Source organism: Palaemon carinicauda, chromosome 4, assembly GCF_036898095.1.
Source record: "Palaemon carinicauda isolate YSFRI2023 chromosome 4, ASM3689809v2, whole genome shotgun sequence".
NCBI lineage: Eukaryota > Metazoa > Arthropoda > Malacostraca > Decapoda > Palaemonidae > Palaemon > Palaemon carinicauda.
Window position 1 is genome coordinate 178401675 of NC_090728.1, and position 20304 is coordinate 178421978.

General features: G+C 45.1%; 1 protein-coding gene across 2 annotated transcripts in view; it reads right to left on the reverse strand.

Annotated features, from left to right (window-relative positions):
- Window positions 1-20304, reverse strand: part of LOC137640243 (nonsense-mediated mRNA decay factor SMG8) — a 138670-nt gene that overhangs the window by 31659 nt on the left and 86707 nt on the right. For both annotated transcript variants that reach the window (XM_068372814.1, XM_068372812.1), the window contains exons 9-10: window positions 13945-14172; window positions 4933-5033 (exon numbers count right to left, since the gene is read on the reverse strand). In XM_068372814.1, the coding sequence (XP_068228915.1) occupies window positions 4933-5033; window positions 13945-14172 (329 nt within the window). The remainder of the gene's footprint in view (window positions 1-4932; window positions 5034-13944; window positions 14173-20304) is intronic.

Sequence of the window (20304 nt, forward strand, 5' to 3'; positions counted from 1 at the left end):
TATGTCCATGACTGTGGGGCGAAAGTGGTAGAATGCACTCCCTTCAGTTCGCCCAACTGCAAGATGAGAGCTGGAACTGCACACTGGTTTGTGCGCTTTTCCCAGTTCTCAAACGCTACAGATCTACCTGTGCGTGTCTTTCTCAGCACGCCTAGGTACTGCGAGGTAGAACTCGCCTTTATAATGGACCATGAATTGTGTGTGCGGGTCTTGATGGAAAGACTCGACCAAGAGATCACTCCGTGTAGCAGAAATGAGGTGCTTATCTTAAGTCAGGCAGACAAGCTCGTCTGCTCACCTTGCTCGGTGCAAAACTAGAGTCTATGCTAACGCCCAAGTAGGATGAACCAGGGTATTTTCCTACAAACTGGTGGGTAGTATTATGCGCTCCTCCAGGAGGAAGCATTCGTCCATAACAGGCTATTAAGACTGCGGGAGACAAGTTGTACCAACACCTGTGAGGAAAAATTCCCCACCCCCATCATCAGAAAATGAGAAGGGCTCTGGACTACCTGGTCAACCAATACCCAGTAGGATGTCAACAATACCCCGGGATTGTGCCTATTGTCCCCTCCCTAGGATTTAGCATGTTTCATTGAGTGGAACAAGCAACCTTGACCTTCAAGTGCAAACTCAATTCTCTTTGGTTCCTCCTGAGGGGTCTAGATATTGCGTAGCAAGTAACATCTTAAGTTGATGTCAAGACATGCGTGTTGCACCTGTTAGGAAAGGGGGGGGGGGGAATTTGCTCCAACTGCCCCCAATGCAATGGGAGTTGGCTGATTAAGTATGTTACAAATCGGTAAACTAGGGTAGTCAGTAAACCAGGGTAGTTAGTACTCCTTAAAGGAAGATATTATAACGAATCTCCTTAGTGATCGCTTTCGGGCAAGAGACCGGTCGGTAAGAACCGATCGCATACCTACTTCCGAAATGTAAGATTGAGACGTATCTTCAATATATTGTTGGAGAGGTAATGTATGCGTAAGTTCATCTACGGTCCCGTAACACAGACTAGGGAAGTGGAAGAACATACAGGCGTAGCCCGAATTATTAGTAATATCCGGCACTCGGTTGGAGAACTGATACCTCCTCCTTCCTATGAACGATGAAAACATTTGTATTTCTTCGCCTCAGATTGGTAAAACTGAAACGTTTCTAGTTTTCCCTTTCAGGAAACAGATTCCTTTATATGTAGTTTCTGGTCTCTGTATTTTTCAAAACTAAGACCTCTGATCGTAGGTTAGGAAGGAACTGACTGGGATGAAGGGAGACTGCATATCCAGTATATCTGGTTATGGGAAGGAAGAAGAGTAATGCATAACCTAGTTTCCCATAAGGAATACAGCCATCACCACTAATGATTTATTATTACAGAGTTCTAATTGTAAGATGGTCTATAGTCCTCGTCGGCAGAAAGAGCACTTGCCAGCATATGCAAGTGTCTGTCTGCAACAGCGCATGCGTAACCTCTTTGCCTCCGGGTAAACATTTGACAACGAGTCTGAGCCCGCTTGCAGGAATAACATACGTGCGATGAATCTCAACATTATTGACCAAGGAATTTGATCGTTGACTAGCTGTAGTATTTTTACGATGTGAGCGCACACGCCCACGAAAACAACACCTCACGTACAGCTAGTGTAGCGATCATACCTCCATTGTTTGCCTGCCTGCCTTGTGGGCGGGGCTTGCTAACATTCATAAACATAATGAGAAGCTGACAAAGTTTGTCCGGTTGCCTTGTGGGCGGGATTCTTAACCCTTTTACCCCCAATGCTATTTGGAACTTTCAAACCCTTAACCCCTAGGCGTTTTTTTTTCAAGCACATTTTGCAATATATTTTTTTTAAATTGTGCTAACAGCCTTAATTTTTGTCATAGAGAGGTCAGGTTGGTCTCATTATTTTGGAAAATGCCTGAAGTTTCTCTTAAAGTTATCATAAATATGCAAAAAAAAATGTAAATAGCAGTTTTTTGCAAGGACGTACCGGTACGTCCATGGAGTAAAGGGATGAGTTTTGTGAAACGTACCAGTACGTCCATTGGGGGTAAAAAGGTTGATGTTCAAACACGTAATGAGAAGCTGAAGACATTTGTCTGATCATCTTGTGTACGTGGGCTTGCTATCGTTCGTAAACGTAAGCAGAAGCTAACAATTTTCCCTTGGGACTAAAGGCTTGAAATAATAACCTTGTAAGGGTATAAATCACAAGCCCGCTGTACTAGTGCTCCGAAGAGCACTCCATTTTGTCGGGAAACAAAGCTCAAGAAAATCACCCAGAAGGATTATATTTCATGAAACTCGGTGTCTAACAAGAACTTGTGTCCAGGGAAACACTGATGCATGCGGCTGACTCAGGCCATTAGCTATAAACCGTATTTATGGCAAAAACTCTCAGGTTTTGTCTTGGCGAGACCGCATGTATCACATAAGTTTGTTTCAGACTTTTATAGTTTTAACGAATGTCTGTATTTATGTAAAACTTCTCAGGGCCGAGAGTTACCCACGTAGAAGCGAAGTCTTGCATAAAAGGTTTTTTTCTCCCAAAACACAAAGAACACAACCACTAGGCAGGTTCGTGTAGGGTTGCTAGCAAAAGCTGGCGAGCCTCCGCAAATGCTGGCAATCCTCTGCAAACACTGGCAAGCATTTGTGAACGCCAGCGAGAATCAGTGAATGCCATCTCCTGCTAACAAATGCTGGCGAGTGTCCGAAAAGCACTGGCAACCATCGCGATAATCAGTGAAAGAGAATTATAAATCGCCAGCAATCTCCTTCCAGGCTAGACCCAGTAGCGCACTTTACTCTAGCGAGGACTAGGAGGGTTTTACAAACTTGCCATGGGTATTTAGGCGAGGGTCTTGCAAACCCTAGCCTTGGGCAAACCATCTATGGTTACAAAGCGAGTTTCCCTTGCCTCTCCTCTTAGTAATCCTACCCCCCAAAAAGGGGAGTGGTGAGTAGCCTTATGACATTCTCTCGGGAGGGAACGAAAAATGCTGTGCTGGACTTGAAGATCAGTTTTTTCTTCTTAGTTAGAGTTAGAAACTATGATGCGTAGATCCCAAAGAGCTTAGCCTTACAAAGCTCTAAGAACTTTGCTATGCCCAAAGGCACGATGTGGCAATAACCCTGAAGAGTTAAGGCCTATGAGACTCGTCGATGGGAGAGGAGGCGGCCGTAAGCGGCCGGCAGTCCTCACCATCAGCGGCAAAGATCCCAGAGGGAAAATGCAATGAGATACTTTTCTTACCCTGTGGGTACAGCAGTGGTGAGTAGGAATTGTAAGCAATCGCCTAACTTAATCGTCGACAAACTCTGAAGAGCAAGGACGGGGCATGGACGAATCAAAGATTTGCCGTAAGTCCAATACCTTTTGGTGGGACCCTTGTGGAGGGGACCACTCAGGAGAGGATCTCTCCTCTCGCAAGCAAGAAGATCAAACAACACCTTTTCTTCCAGATGGCGCATCACCTGCGGACGAGGAACCTGCCGCTCAGAAGGGAGTGTTAGTGAAGATCTCTCCTCTCGCAAGAGTGGATCGATCAACTCCTCCTCCTAACGGCGCATCCCTTGCGGACAAGAGAGCTGCAGCCCAAAAGGGTGATGGAGAAGCGCTCTCCTCTCGCAAAAGAGAGGATCGATCAACTCCTTTTGGTGGTGCATTGCCTCGCAGGCAAGGGAGCTGCCGCTTAGAAGAGAGAAGGGTGTTGCATCGTCCTTCCTTGGAAAGTCAGACTACGCAACACTTGGAGGTGAACCTCCCGATCGTACAGACAAAAAGCTTATCAGCTGGTTTCAGCTTTGTCTTTTAAACAGGAACAAACAGTAATTTACTGTATATTTTTCCTAGCTAAACAAACCCGAGTCCTTTAAAATAAATATGTTCAAAGGAGCTGGAATGGCTGTTGAATATATTAACGAGGTGGTTAACAACAGGTAGTAAGCAAGGGCGAGTAGCTCTAGACCCCGACGAAATCTCTTCACTATTGACCTTCGCATCGGGACTGTGACAAAGAGAATGAAGATCATGCTTGCTCAGCAATAAATCCCATGAACACCCTTCACAAGTATCTACAGTAATTACAGAAGACATCCCTTATCAATCTGTATCAAAATAACCCCTTAAATCACAAAATAAAATCACAATGTGGAGCATGGGTAGAACAAGTAAACATGATGAAAGAACATGAAAGACAAAAGAACTATAGTGAACCCACAAGAAAATAATTGCCTTCAACCGCTGGATAAACTCAATACTTCACTAGAGGGGTAGGCTTATCAAAATTAAATAAAATAAGAAATATTTTAGTTTTAAGGGAAACTTCAGCATTTAACCAACTTTGAGAGAGAAGCACAGAGCATGGAGCATGACATCAGGGGAGAGTCATAGAAATAAAAAGTTATGCTTCAGGAATGCAAACCCTTAATTTACATCCATGCTTTCCAACCTCTTCTTTCTGATAAGGTAAATATAGCAGTACATTATCAAAAAGTAACTAAAATATGATTAAGAACAAGTGAAGGAATGAGTTAAAGTAATAAATATGAAGCACTCAACACAGTTGTTCGCCATAGATTAAACAATCTTAAGAAATGAGTTCTGAGCAATTGAGAAAGCGGCTTCTCCGTGAAAGTAGGTCTCAACTATAGTTAAATTACTGGAATGCTGCATCAACATGGTATTCAGCATTAATTTTTCCACTATAACCAAATCAAGATTCATACTTCATGTGGATTTTCAACAGCTTATACTGTACTTTCCTATGAACATTAAGTTCCCAGATGATAGAACAGCTGAAAATCTTACTACAAGATGAATTACATACATTTACAATAACCCCAACTTTGAAATGATGAATTTGACATATTCATTTGGAAAATTGCATTCTTAAGTAAATGTTACTTGATGGAAGTTTTAAAATTACCTGAAAAAATACAGGACCTGAATGTCTTCCTACATTGTCATCAAATCCTTTTCCTAATGCTTGATCGATGTGCTGCTGCAGAAATACATTGAAACTATGTTCTGAAAGGAAATAAAACAATTCGTAAATGGCCCATACAAATTAGTACTAAAAAGTAAAATTCATAAAATATAATTATGTAGCTCTAATTGCAATATGTAGAATTATTACTAAAAGTTTTAATGACAAACAACCGTATATTTTGGCGTATGACGGCCCTTTAAACCAAAAAAATCTCCCCAAAAATAGAGATTGTCTTATCTAACAGTAACAAAAATTAAACCTTTAATCCTGTGATGTATCGGTACCGGTAACTAGATACCATAGCCTAGCCTAAGCCTGATAATTGCCTCGTTGGGGCAACTATCGATGTAAATATGACAAACTTATAACAGAGTTTGTATTTTTCCTAACATTCAAACCCGAATTCTTTACTATAGGAGATATTCTGGCGCAAGCTGGAAAATACGGCAGAAAAACCTTAACAAGGTCGTTAACGAAAGGGCAGGTAATTACCCACCTGTTAGTGGTGGGGGGACCGCCAGTCGGTAGCTGCTGTTTACCTTCAATCGTATTCTAGCTAGGACTATCCTAGGAGGCGGTGATGGAGGGAAGATTTGTGTAAAGAATTCAGGTTTGTATGTTAGGAAAAATACAAACTCTGTTATAAGTTTGTCATTTGTTCCTACACTTGATACAAACCCTCATTATTTACTATAGGAGACTTAGTCTTGAGGCCAGGGTGGCCAAGGAGTTCCCTATTCCTAGGGAAGATAGTCCTCAGACTAGACTCTTTTGAAGCAACAATTTTCCGTTAATCTTCTTTCTTTGTAGATCCCCATAATCTCAGCACGACTGAAGGTTTGTAGCTTCGAGGAAACAAATGTTTCAGGATGAAGTGGGTCAAGAACATTCGACTCGGACCCCTTCAAACTTAGTATTCCTCTGACCTTGCAAAGGGGAAACCTTTTGACCACGAGTATAACTTATACCCTGTGAGAGGAATCGGATGAGTATCATACCTTATTTCCATTGGTGAGTCCAGCTGAAACTGGATACAGACTAGGACCCCCAGATGGGAGGGAGAAGGAGATGAAGGAGATAGATGGATGTCCTTCTTAAAATCTAGTGTAACCCAGTATCCTCAGCCAATGGTTACTGTCCCCTGAAAGGGAGTAAGGTAGCTACAGCCCCCGTTGACCTGTCACAATAGGCCCTATAGAAAGGGTGTCTAGAGACCTATGTGTCACGTCGCTCAAATAGTGAGCGGTGAATGTAGACTGGCGTTTCCAGACCCCAGCACTTAAGACTTGGGAGACTGAGAAATTTCTTTTTAACGCCAGTGAGGCAGCCACTCCCCTAACTTGATGGGCTCTGGGTTGTGCTGCCTCTGGGTCTCCGTGAAAAGACCTCGCAATAACTTTCTTGAGCCAGAAAGGCATGGTGTTGTGAGAGGTTCTCTTTACCTTGTTGGCACTAAGGAAGAGATGACAGAGACGTGGTCTGAAAGGTCTGGTGCGCTTCAGATATTTCTTTAGTGCCCTGACTGGGCAAAGTAATGACTGGTCTGTATCCTGTGTTACCTTATTGTGGGTGGAAAACTGAAATTCTTGAAATCTCTCATCGGTAGATGAAGGATTATGAGTCTAGCCACCAAGCCCGGTTCGAAGTTGCGAGACACTTTCCCCCCACATCCTTTAGAATGGGTGACGACATAAGACAGACCATGTAGCTCACTGACCTTTTTAACCGAGGGCAGAGGTACGAGGAAGACTGTCTTAAGGTTCAGAAAGTAGCCTGAGGCCCTTGAGGGCTCATAGGGCAGACCCTTCAGGGAACGTAAAACACGTCTCACGGTGATGGTTTAATCTCAAAACCCCGAATCAACCAAGGTGATGTCTTCTGAGGCGGAGAGGTCAACCCCTCCTCAGTCTACAGATGAGGCTCAAGGCTGAGCGATAGCCCTTAATCGCCGAGACTGAGAGGAGCTTTTCCTCACTGAGGTACAAAAGGAAGTCTGGGAACCCAATTGCTCCACTTGGTCGCTGTTGTAGCGGTTAAGATGTCCATTGTCTTGGCCCCAGCACCCAGCAGTTAGGACTCCCTGTAGGGACTGCCTGGAGTCTTACAAGTCCTCGTGGCTCGCGAGGTAGTCGACTGTATCAGACCACGTGTCAATCCAGAAGGGACATTGAAGTCGCTTCCATTGCCGAGGCTTCTGTGACTGAGAAGAGCCTGGAAGAGTAGAGTGTCTCTTCGAGGATTAGTCCGGTGTGAGCCTCGCCGTGAGGGGATCCAAGATCAGAGGAGAAGGGTTGAAGTCTCTGATCTCGGCGAACAGACCGGGTTTAAATGTCGCTCAAGAATGGCAGAGGCAAGGGACAGTAACATTGCACTAGCAATTAGGACAATGCCCTAGAGACTGACTATATATTACATGGTCAACGACCAAGCCTCCTCTCCATCCCAGCTAGGACCAGAGAAGGCCAGGCAGTGGCTGCTGATGACTCAGCAGATAGATCTATAGGCTCCCCCAAACACCCCAACCTTAGCTCACAAGGATGGTAAGGTTGCAGGCACTAATGGCACTAACGAGTCTGAGCGGGACTCGAACCCCAGTCAGAGACGTTACCAATCAGGCCACAGCCAGAAGATCAATTCTGATCTTAGGGTTTGGGGTGGACGACATAGCCTGTCTAAGGCTAGAGCGTCAAGAGGTCGAGGAGACAGATGCAAATCGCCGAGGCATGAGACATTACAAACAGTTCTTAGAGTCCTTGAATAGGAGGATTCTAAGTCCCTCGACGGCAGCTCTCCTGAGGAGAACTAGTAGGTTAAAAAAGACGTCTCCTTACAGCACGAGGGGGAGAACGTCAGGGATGAAGATAACTCCTCCGCAGGGTAGATTTGTTCTCCCGAAGGAGAACGTTGCTTAAGACAAGGCTCTCGCTTCGCCCCTAGAGGAGAACCAAAAGCGTAAGGGGGAGGAGCGTGGATCAGCTAACTTCTATAAGTTTTCTCTCGTGAATGGGAGGAAGGTTCTCCCAAAGGAGATCGCCTAAAACAAGCTTTCTCCCTGCTCTATGGGGAAAAGCGTAGGTGTAATAACCTCTCTCTCGCAAACGAGGGAGAAGTCCTCCCGAAGAAGGATATTGCCTAAGGCAAGATTTCTCCCCGCTCTATATGAAAAAGTGTAGGCGTAAAAGTTTCTCTCTCGCGAACGGGGGAGAAGTCCTCCCGAAGGAGGACATTACCTAAAACAAGCTTTCTCCCAGTTCTATGGGAAAAAAGTATAGGCGTAATAATCTCTCTCTCGCGAACAAGAGAGATGTTCTCCCGAATGAGGACATCGCCTAAGACAAGTTTTCTCCCAGTTCTATGGGAAAAACGTAAGCGTAATAATCCTGAACGAGAGAGAATTCCTCCCGAAGGAGGACATCGCCTAAGACAAGCTTTCTCCCAGTTCTATGGGAAAAAAGTATATTATTATTATTATTATTAAATGCTAAGCTACAACCCTAGTTGGAAAAGCAGGATGCTATAAGCCCAGGGGCCCCAACAGGGAAAATAGCCCAGTGAGGAAAGGAAATAAGGAAATAAGGAAAAATAGAACATTTTAGGAATAGTAACAATATTAAAATAAATATTACCTATTTAAAATATAAAAACTTTAACAGAACAAGAGGAAGAGAAACTAGATAGAAAAGTGTGCCCAAGTGTACCCTCAAGCAAGAGAACTCTAACCCAAGGCAGTGTAAGACCATGGTACAGAGGCTATGGCACTACCCAGGAATAGAGAACAATGGTTTGATTTTGGAGTGTCCTTCTCCTAGAAGAGCTGCTTACCATAGCTAAAGAGTCTCTTCTACCCTTACCAAGAGGAAAGTAGCCACTGAACAATTACAGTGCAGTAGTTAACCCCTTGGGTGAAGAAGAATTGTCTAGTAATCACAGTGTTGTCAGGTGTATGAGGACAGAGGAGAATCTGTAAAGGATAGGCCACACTATTCAGTGTCTGTGTAGGCAAAGGGAAAGAACCGTAACCAGAGAGAAGGGTCCTATGTAGTACTGTCTGGCCAGTCAAAGGACCCCATAACTCTCTAGCGGTAGTATCTCAACGGGCGGCTGGTGCCCAGGCCAACCTACTACCTATAATAATAATAATAATAATCTCTATCGCGAATGAGAGAGAAGTTCTCCTGAAGGATGACATCGCCTAAGACAAGCTTTCTCCCAGTTCTATGGAAAAAAAGCAAAGGTTTAATAATCTCTCTCTCGCGAACGAGAGAGAAGTTCTCCCAAAGGAGGACTTTGCCTAAGGCAAATTTTCTCCCATTTTTATGGAAAAAACGTAAGCGTAATAATCTCCTCCTCGTGAACGAGAGAGAAGTCCTCCGGAAGGAGGACATCACCTGAGCCAAGCTTTCTCTCAGCTCTTATGGGAAAAAAAGTGTAGGCATAATAATCTCTCTCGCGAACAAGGGAGAAGTTCCCCCCAAAGGAGGAACAAGCCTTATACTTGCTTTTTCCCCATCTCAATGGGAGAAAGCACAGTCTTCAGGGACAAGATAGCAGAGGTAAAACTTATCGAGCTGTTCGCAACTCCTCACGAAGGAGGGAAGGTTGCTGAATGGCTGAAGTGGGGAAGCTTTCCCTCGGAAGGGGGGTGGTTCTCTCACGCAGCCCAATTTCGAGGACCGTTATCACTACCTCGTAAGGGGAGGTTCTCTAAGTCCTGGAGGCGAAACTCCTGGCAGCAACCTATGTTTCCCAACAGGTTGATCAAGCTGCAGGTTGACAACAAGTGCTATCTCATAACATGGGCAGCTCATGAGCTGCCACATGGAGCACAGGATAACGAACAAAGCGGCCGAAGCCCTCAGCACTGTGTTCTACGTTGCTGCTATCTGGGTGTTTTCTTTTAGCCTCTCTAACACGTTTCCCCTTTCCCTCCTACTCTCAACTGAAGAGAAGAAGGGCCGAACCCCTGCATCTTCTAAGGAGGTTTCCGAGAGACTCGTAATCCTTAACTCATTAAGGACCAAAGGAACTGGGGAGGTTGTCCTGTCTGAAACACAAGAGTGAGGGATTGACCCCGCGAGTGTATGACCGGAGATTTGCGTGTGTAGCGCTAATTACGTGCGAACACCTTGCGTGACAGGAGTCTGAAGACTCTGCCATGAGAGTAAAACTCTTGATGGTCATGGGCGCAGTGTTGGTCGAGCGTACGCGAACACTCCGCGCGACAAGAGTCCGAAGACACTCTGTCATAAGAGTAAAACTCTTGGTGACTTGTTTTACGAGAGCCAGAAGGTTCAGCGTGATCATGTATGCCCCTAGAGGTTGTGTTGCGAGAACCCGAAGGGCCAGAGCAACGGGAAATGGAGGTTTCCCTTGTCACGAGACACCTTCATGTCAGCGAGACTAAATGCACGAGAGCCCAAGGTTTCAGCAACTTGAGTTGCGAGAAAACGAAGGGATAGCGCACCCGGAAACCGAAGTTTCCTTGTCACGAGACCCCAAAGGGTCCGAGATTGAGAAGTCGAAAGCGAGAGCGATCTTCTCTGAAAATAAGGAGTGAAACCTAAGAGAAGCACTCTATCTGACTTTTCTAGAGCGAACAGAGACTCTCAAACTATTATGCGAAGTAGAGCGTTCAAGGTCAGGACGTGCTTTGCCCTTGGCCGCGCTCCAGGCTTCTTAGATGATCCCTCGTAAGAGAAAGACAGCGAGGCAGAACGATTACGAGAGGGAGCGCTCTTCTTAGGTTTGTGCCAAGAGCGCATATAGTCTCGAGGCGAGAACGATGATGTCTCTTCCTATAGCACCTGTCTCTTCTCTTCGGCGAGAACATCTAGGTGAAGGCATAAACGGGTGCGCGGGAGTGTTCTCGCACGTCTGTGCCGGCTGTATGGCGCGCGCGTCCATGAAAAAGTTCCCTAGCGTGCGGGCGCACAGTGGATTCATGCAGGCCGCGCGGGAGAATGTTGGCGCGTATCCCTAGGAGAGGATTCAGGAGCGTGGGCAGGCGTGCACGCGGGAGAAGGCTGGCGCATTGGTAAGGGGTAGCACGCGGGAGAAGGCAGCATGGCTGACTTGTCATAAGTCCTGCTATCAGTAGAAAGTTGGCGCGCAGGTTTTACCTGGCGCGTAGGGTGGTGGGCAGTATGGGGCCCAGGAGAGTTAGATGTTGGGCGCGTATGCGCACGTGCAGGAGAATGTTGGAGCACTGGAGAGCGCTGGCGCATAGGAGAGCACTGGCGCGCAGGAGCGTGCCATTGCGCAGGGGACTGATGGCGAGCAGGTGAGCACATAGCACGTGATGGAGCTATGCTCTTGTTGGAGTGTATGCGCATGTTGGCGCGTGCGCTCCTGATGCCCTATGTTAGGGTAAGGAGGAATCACTCTTCTTAAGTTTGTGACGAGCGCTTATCGTCTTGCGGCGAGACATCTCGTGAAGAGATAGAAGGCGAGAAAGAGCAAGAATGATTATGTCTCTTCCTATGTCGCCTGTGTCTCCGGCGAGAACGTCTGGGCGAAGGAGTGCGAGCTCTCCTTTTCCTCTTCTCTCTCTCCCTCCTAGCCTCCGAAGAGGGCGAGGACGATGAAGAGGTGGAAGAGGAGGAGGTACTGCAATGTCCACTTCTACATACTTGGCAGGGGGAGCCTCAGAACACCTATGACCTCTGTAGCCAGGCCATAGGGAAAGAGGATCCACCTCCAGCGGCGACATAAATGTGCCTGGAACACTTCCTCATAATAGAGGACATCACATCTAACAAAGAAAAAGAAAAAGGATTAATAAAAAAAAAACAAAAAAGAAAGGCTAGTCTGCCAGTCAAATAAAAGCAAGAGCAGCGGTGATACCACTGCGATGGCTAGAATTCGATTGACGGGTAAACAGCAGCTATCGACTGGCGGTCCCCCCACCACTAACAGGTGGGTAACTACCTGCCCGGTCGTTCACGACCTTGTTAAGGTTTTTCTGCCTTATTTTCCAGCTCGCGCTAGAATATCTCCTATAGTAAAGAATAAGGGTTTGTATCAAGTGTAGGAACAAATTTGTATTTGAAACAATTAACTCTATAATGCTACACAAATAATGTAATAAAACCACCTACCTAATAATTCCACAGTAAAATGCTTTCGTAAATTGTAAGTGTTCTGATCAGCTGAGCGGCAAATGAAAACAAATAGACTTATAGGTGTGCTCATATTAGCTTTATATTTTCATGGCTCTGCTGGTGATTCCAAAAGGACATGTAGGATAACATAATCAGTTATTCATTAAACATTTATTGTTATTTTGGAGGTAAATATCGTATATTACCGTGTATATGGCAAAATTTTAAGACCAATTTTAAATGAAGAAAGTCAGGGTTTGACCATTACATGAGAGAGACTTTTGGAATTATGAAAATATTTATTTTCTCAACCTCTGTTGTGTTGTTCAGGTTCATCAATAGGTTAGTAGTTTCGAAGGATTAACTTAAAATCCTATAATATACTACTCATTTTAATCACGGTATATAGTTTTATGTTTAGGTAAAATAGGAATATTTACCTGTAATTTTATCTTTATTTATAGTACTGTACTCTGGTTATATTGTTTGAGCCTGTTGGTAGGCTTGGCTAGTTGTCCGAAAACTAGAATTTTCCATTTTTGTACCAGTAATTAATTTTTCTACTTACATAGTAGTTAGGAAGGGCTGACTTAACAATGAAATACTATGCTCAGTATAATCATACACTTTAGTTGTGTGTTTATGTAAAATAAAAAGATTTTTTATTTCTTTATTACAATACACTGCACTTCCATCCCCAAATTCGGACAACTAGGAATGTTTATAGTATTTGCCAATAAACTTGAAATTAAAACCTCAAAATTAACCCTGCATTCAAACTATTAAAAAGTGTTTAAAAAATTCCTCAGGACTGCATCGTCATGTAAATCGTCATAGCTTTCTTTTGCACTACTAGCACTATCATTGTCCTCCATTCCGTCTAAATTGGTTGAAATGCTTTTGTCGTATACTTAAGAAATCCAAAATGTATTAACTAAAGATGACTTTATATCATGCTTTTTCTAAGCACACCACCTAAAACCAAAACCTTTGCTTTTTTACGTTCCATCACCGATCATAACGAACAAACGAACGCACTTACACATCTGTGTACTGTATAGGTTACCTTTTTCAGCAACAGCTATCTTATGAAGTATTGGTTATGTAATAATGTTATTATTAATGTCAATTTGCTTACTTTATCTTTAGAAATTCAAAATAAATGAAATAAGAGCCATTTTATGACTTTTTTCCTAAAAACAATGCTGAAAACAGAAAAAGTTTTGTTTACGTTTTATCGCTGATCATGACGAACAAAAACACATTTACACATGCTAGTTAAAACTAATGATACTAAGAGCTTTTAGTAAATATGTAATTATAAATAAAGATTAGAATGTGTGATGAATTATCTATAATAATAGTGTAGTTACAAGTACCCTCGGAGTTCCGTTTTTAAAGTTCTCATACCTGCAATATGACCTAAAATCAAGAAATTTTGCCCAGAATTTGGGGGTAGTCTTATCATTAGGTCGCCTTATAAGCCAAAATTTACGGTAGTAAGCAATTACTCTAGTGATGGTTTTTATTCAGCTTTTCTATAAAAGGAAGGGGGTGTGACTGTTTATTAAAGACAACTGTATTTTCTGTAATAGTCTAATAAATATTTTAGAAATATTAAATCCCCATACCATTAGAAAGGTTTCTTTGCTGCAATTGAGTCTTATAAATAATGAAGAAATAATGTTGAAAATGCCTTTTATATATTACATACCATCAAATGTCTCTCTGCACAATGAACATGATGAAAATGAACAAAATGAGTCATAGTTTTAAAATCTACATACCATTCAGCACATAATCATATCAATGTACTGTATTGAACAGATGCTCCACACTTACGACTTACCTAAGTTACGTTTCTTTTCTGTGGCCACTCCAGATAAAATTGATCCACTTAAAGAATCTGCTGCAGATGAATCAGAAAATGCAGTTATTGAAGCAGTAGCTGGGTCCCATCCAACTGAAGAACCTTGGCCACCACTACGGCCACTTACTCGGCTTCCACTTCCTTCAGTGCTGGAAGTCTTGCTACTAGTTCCTATTGTCAGTTGACTTAGATCACTAGAAACTGAATCTGTTCAAAACAAATATATCAAACACTCATTATCATAGTTACAATATATATATATATATATATATATATATATATATATATATATATATATATATATACAGTATCTATATATATACATATATATATATGCATACATATATATATATATATATATATATATATATATATATATATATATATATATATATATATATATATATATATATATATATATATATATATATATATAACGGATTTTGAGCGAAGCGAAAAATCTATTTTTGGGTGAGATAGCCATGGCGTCCTGATGGAAGGATCCTTTTTGGTAGCTTCCTTGGGTAATCACTACTAGGATTTTCCCAGAGAATTAAACCACAGGTTATCACAGAATTCTAACTTCTGGAGCGAGTATCCTAAAGGTTTCCCCTTAAGACATCGTGTAACAACAGGGGACACGCATGTATAGACGTGCCACATAGCTATCTGCACCCCATATAGAGTTAACGCTTCAATATGGCGGACAGGGAGTGGCTGGGAGCTGAGCCGCAGCCGATCTAGATGTGGCGATATCGGTACTCGCGATGTAAACAGACGGACGCCATTGCTTTTGATGACGTCACGTCCGTCCTCATTCCGAAAGTCTGGAGCTCGCTCATCACCATGATACAGCGGCGCAGGGCGGGACCTGATAACAGACAGGGTGGGTCCATCAGGACGCCATGGCTATCTCACCCAAAAATAGATTTTTCGCTTCGCTCAAAATCCGTTTTTTGGGCTCAAGCCATGGCGTCCTGATGGAAGAGTACCAGAGAATTAGTGTATCGTGGTAGACTTTTTCCCTTTATAAGTGAGTGCTAAAACATTGAGCCGAAAGCATAGTGGTCTATACTAGAGCTACCGTGAGGCAGTTGCCTTCCTGCCCCCCTGGCATGGAAGTCCCCACGGGCTATGCTAAGATCAAAGTGGTCATGGGAAGGCTATTCATATAGGCTGCAGGAACAATGAGATCCATAAGATAAGTCAGAGCGATTTGGTATTCGCGTCGAAACAAACTTGAAGAAGTGGTGGTTGAACACTTCGTGTATGGAGTTGACTCATCTTCATAATTGAGTAAGTATTCGCTAAGGAGACTTACTTGCTCTATATAAATAAATGCCCGGAGTAAATCCTGGCATTTTCCTTAACCAGGAATAAAGGGTAATAAAACTATGACAAATAGTATATTTCATAGTAAGAAAGGAGCAAGGGAGACGCACAAGTAATAAAAGAGACATTTTATTATATAATTGCAGGTAAATCAATACATGTCATGCAATAAATAGTAAAAAACATTTACATTGATAAAAATGTACATAGTCATAAAGGCGTGCTCTTGAGTCTGAAAGGGAAGAATCAAGTATTAGTAGGCACTCGTTCTACGGAACGTTAGTCTTTATGTAACACACGTCATGCACGTGGCATGTAGCACTCATGTGGTAATCTACTATGACATTTCACCTGAGGTAAGAACAGTTAAAGAAAACACAAGGTGGTTTCTGCTTCACTACGTATCACTTGAGGGTCAACATAGGCACCCGACGAGTTAGAGTCCCTAATAACTCACTGTTCTAAGCAGAGTTCAGAGCAGGTTTCATAACACTACCTGCGGCTACCACAAAATGTTTCACTTCGTGCACTTGTTTCGCATAATGTTTAAAGAAAACACGCGAGGATTTCCAGCCTGTATAGTTCTTGAGGCTTTCGAAATCCATACTCTGAAAGAAATTCAGAGACGAAGCGACTTTCCTAGGATCATGACCAGCGGGTGTACTGTCTGGATCCGCTCTGCGAATGAAGTAGGTGATTTTTGCTCTCAATTGTTTTAGTGACAGGTTGCTGCCCGATGTTTCTCCTTTGAAGAGTTGGCCTCCACCAAAGTTTGAAGTTCTATGAAGATAGACCTTAAGGCTCTCTACTGGACATAGAGAGGCATCTTCCTTCAAGGGGCATATCCTCCACGGGCCCCATCGTTTGGTAGGTAATTCGTTCTTTGCGAGAAACGTCGGATCAGGGAAGAGGGAGAGGTCTCCTGAATCATTGAAAACGATATGTCCCTCTTCTCTAGATAGTGCCACTATTTCGCTGACTCGGGCTCCCGAAGCTAGAGCGAAGAGAAATATAACTTTCTGAGTCAGGTCCTTAAGAGGGCATGAATCATTGTCCAAGTTGGAGGCGAAGTGGAGAACTTTGTCTAGAGACCAAGTGATTGGTCTCGGAGGGGGTGCCGGTCGTAAACGGGCACAGGCCTTCGGTAGTTTGTTGAAGATGTCACTAGACAGATCTATTTGGAAGGCGTATGACAAAGGTCTGGTCAAGGCCGATTTGCAAGTAGAAATCGTGTTGGCTGCCAAGCCTTGTCCATGAAGGTGAATGAAGAAGGACATGCAAAAATCTATGGTGATTTTCGAGGGGTTCTTTGCCTTGACGAAGGAGACCCATTTCCTCCAAGACGATTCGTATTGCCTTCTCGTGGATTCGGTCTTGTATTCCTCGAGGAAGTCTAGACTCTTCTTCGAAATCCCAAACCTTTTCTTAGCGGCTAGGGTGAGAAAATCATGAGATGAAGGTCCTTGATTTTCGATGATGAAGCGAAGACAGTCGACTTCTGTATTTGCTGGGAGAGAACTGGGTCCGGGAGGGGGATCAGCGTTGGCTGCATCTCCAGGAACAAGGGGTACCAGTTGCTGCGGGGCCACTTGGGAGCCACTAGAGCTGCTGTCCCTTTGAAGGTTCTCAATTTGGAGAGGACTTTCAGCAGAAGATTGGTGGGAGGGAACAGGTAAATCTTGGCCCATCTGTTCCAATCCAAGGTCATGGCGTCCACCGCTTCCGCTTTGGGGTCCTCGTACGGGGCTACATATCGAGGAAGTTGATGGTTGTCGCTCGTTGCGAAGAGGTCGATCTGGAGTTCTGGGACTCTGTGAGAGATGAAGGAGAATGATCTTGCGTCTAGAGACCATTCCGACTCTATCGGGTTTGTCCGAGATAGAGCATCCGCTGTCACGTTGCGGAATCCTTGTAGGTGAACTGCAGACAGGTGCCATTTCTTCCTTTCTGCCAGACGGAAGATTGTCAGGAGCACCTGATTTATCTTGGGCGATCTTGAGCCCTGGCGATTGAGACAACGCACTACCACAGAGCTGTCCAGGGTCAGGCGAATGTGTACCGACGGGGGCGGGGAGAGTTTCTTCAGCGTCAGAAGAACCGCCATGGCCTCCAAGATGTTGATGTGAAACGTCTTGAATAGAGGAGACCAAGTGCCTTGAGCCTGTTGTTGGTGGGAGTGACCTCCCCAACCCTCCAATGAAGCGTCCGTATGGATGTTGAGAGATGGAGGTGGGTGTTGGAGAGGAAGGGACCTTTTTAGGGCCCTCGCTTCTGACCACGGCTTTAGAAGAAGTCGAAGTCTGCTTGGGAGCCGTCTCTTGAGGTCTCTTCGAGCGACGGATGCGGAACGTCTCCAGACTCCCGCTGCATCCTTTAGCTGTGCACGAAGCACTGGGTTTGTGATCGAGGCGAACTGTAGAGAGCCTAGAACTTGTTCCTGCTGGCGTCTCGAGATCCGTTTGGATTTTAACAGTCGCTTGACGGACCCTGCTATTTCCTTCCTTTTCTTTGCTGGAATGGAAAGGCGGTGTGACTGAAGATTCCAGTGGATGCCTAACCATTGGAACTTCTGAGCTGGAGATAGGCGAGACTTTTTCGCGTTTATCTGGAATCCCAGGTGTTCGAGAAACTGGGTAACTTTTCTGCAGGATTCTATACAATCCTCGGGCGAGGGCGCCCACACTAGCCAGTCGTCGAGGTAGGCCATCACCTGGACGTTTCGGATGCGGAGCTGTTGTACTACTGCGTCCGCTAGCTTTGTGAATATCCGAGGGGCCACGTTGAGTCCGAAGGGCATGGCCCGGAAGGCATAGCTTTTCCGTTGGAGTCGGAATCCTAGGTAGGAGGAAGTGTGATGGTTCATTGGTATGTGCCAGTATGCGTCCGCCAGGTCTATCGAGACCGTGAAAGACCCTCGAGGCAGGAGGGTTCTGATCTGTTGGAGAGTCAGCATCTTGAACTTGTCGTTCGATATGAATACGTTGAGGGGGGATAAGTCCAGAATGACTCTGAGTCTGTCTGAGTCTTTCTTGGGAACACAAAACAGTCTCCCTTGGAACCTTGTGGACTTCACCCTTCTTATCACCTTCTTGTTCAAGAGGTCTAGCACATTTTCTTCCAAGAGGGGGGTTGAAGGTTGGAAGAATTGCTGGAAGGTTGGGGGTGGTTGCGCCCAGCTCCAGCCCAGACCTTTCTTGATGATGCTGTGTGCCCAGGAGTCGAAGGTCCAGCGATCCTGGAAGTGGCGGAGTCTTCCTCCCACCGGAAGCACTTCATTGCTTCTGTGGTCCCGAGGACTTGCTGCCTCGGCCGCTAGCTCCCTGTCCTCCTCTGCCTCTGGAGGGCCGGCGAGAGGAATCTCTGCCGGAACCCCTGCCTGAGCTTCTACCCTTGGGACGAAAGGTAGTGGAGTGCTGCTCGAAGGTGGGGTTGAAGGCCGGTGATGAGGGCAAAACCGGCTGTGGGACCAACTGAAAGGTCTGTGGCGGCTGAGCGACCACTTGGGGAGTAGCGGGTGCCGGAAACTGGCGTCTGTGCTGACGTTGCTGGGGTCTATGCTTCGACTGCTTCCTCTTAGGCTGAGGACCGTCATCCTGAGAGGGCTTTCTCTTCCTAGACATGCCCCATTTGTTGAGAAGGTTCCTGTTCTCAGATGCGGCCTTGTCTGTGATCTCTTTCACTAGATCAGACGGGAAGAGGTACTTGCCCCAGATGTTGGAGGCAATCAGTTTCCGGGGTTCGTGTCTGACAGTGGCACTGGAGAACACGAATTCTCTGCAGGCTCTACGAGCTCGCATGAAATGGTACAGATCCTTGACTAAGGTTGCCATGTCAGATTTGGCAAGGACCATGTAATGGTCAGGGACTCTGGTGTCACCAGCCATTACGTCCATCTGGACCTGGAGAGTGAGAGATGCTGCCAGCCTCTCCTTCGTTTCCTGTTCCCTACGAAGGAGGTGTTCGTTTAGCTTGGGGAGGTCCTCATTAAACTGACGTCCAGCAACGTCAGGATCTAGTTTGCCCACCACGAAGGTGTGTTGCACATCCTTCCAGTGTTTGGTGTCGGGCGGGGTGGCTGCGGAGAAAGGTCTGCATTCCTCCAATGCAGGGCAGGATTTCCCTTCCTCTACAGCCTTAAGGCAGGCAGCGAAGGCCTTTTCCGTGAAGGGTAGCATCACTTCATCGGGCGCAACGTAGGTGGGGTACTTCTTGCTCAGAGCCGGAAGTCCAGAGCAGGTAAAGCCTCTGCTCTTAAGCGCTTTGGCAAGCATAGCCTGGGCCTTCGAGAGATCGAACACTATTTTCTCCTTCGGTTCGGTCTCTTCCTTTGAGGATGGTTCTGAACGTAGACGGACGTAACAGTCCGGATACGCCTCAAAGCGGGGGAAGAACTCCACTTCTTCCAGGGGTATGGAACCGATCTTATCGCTGACGAAGATCTTGTCATCAGCGATGACCATATGCTCGGCGAACCGCCACGGATTGTCGCTCGAGCATGCGGGGAGGTCCTTGATGGAGATTTTGCGAGATTCCTTGGAACCTCCCATCGACCGAATGATCTTGTGAGTTTCTTGGAGCTTCTGCTCCATCACGGATTCAATGAGCCGAATCATATCCTGTGCCGTAGGTAGAGGAGTCGTGGTGGAGGACGTAGACGGGAGAGACACTTCCGTCGGTGTAGGAGTAGGAGGGGGGATGGAGGGAGGGGCATCCTCCTTATCGGACTCGGTATATACTACCCGGTCCTCTTCTTCATCATCCTTCCCTTCACCCTGGGCCATAAGGGTTTTCTCGGTGTCCTCCGAGATCTCTGACATGTGTTCATCATGTTCTGAATCCAGGTGACAATCACTCATGGACTGAGCCATGACAGTATCAGGTTCCACTGTGATCTGGACGACGGGGATCTGTTCAACTGGGACCACTGAGTCTGGTGAGGCCTTTGGGAACAGTAAAGACCTCATTTCTTCTGTGGCTAGGTATGGTCCAGTGGCGTTCTTTTGAAAG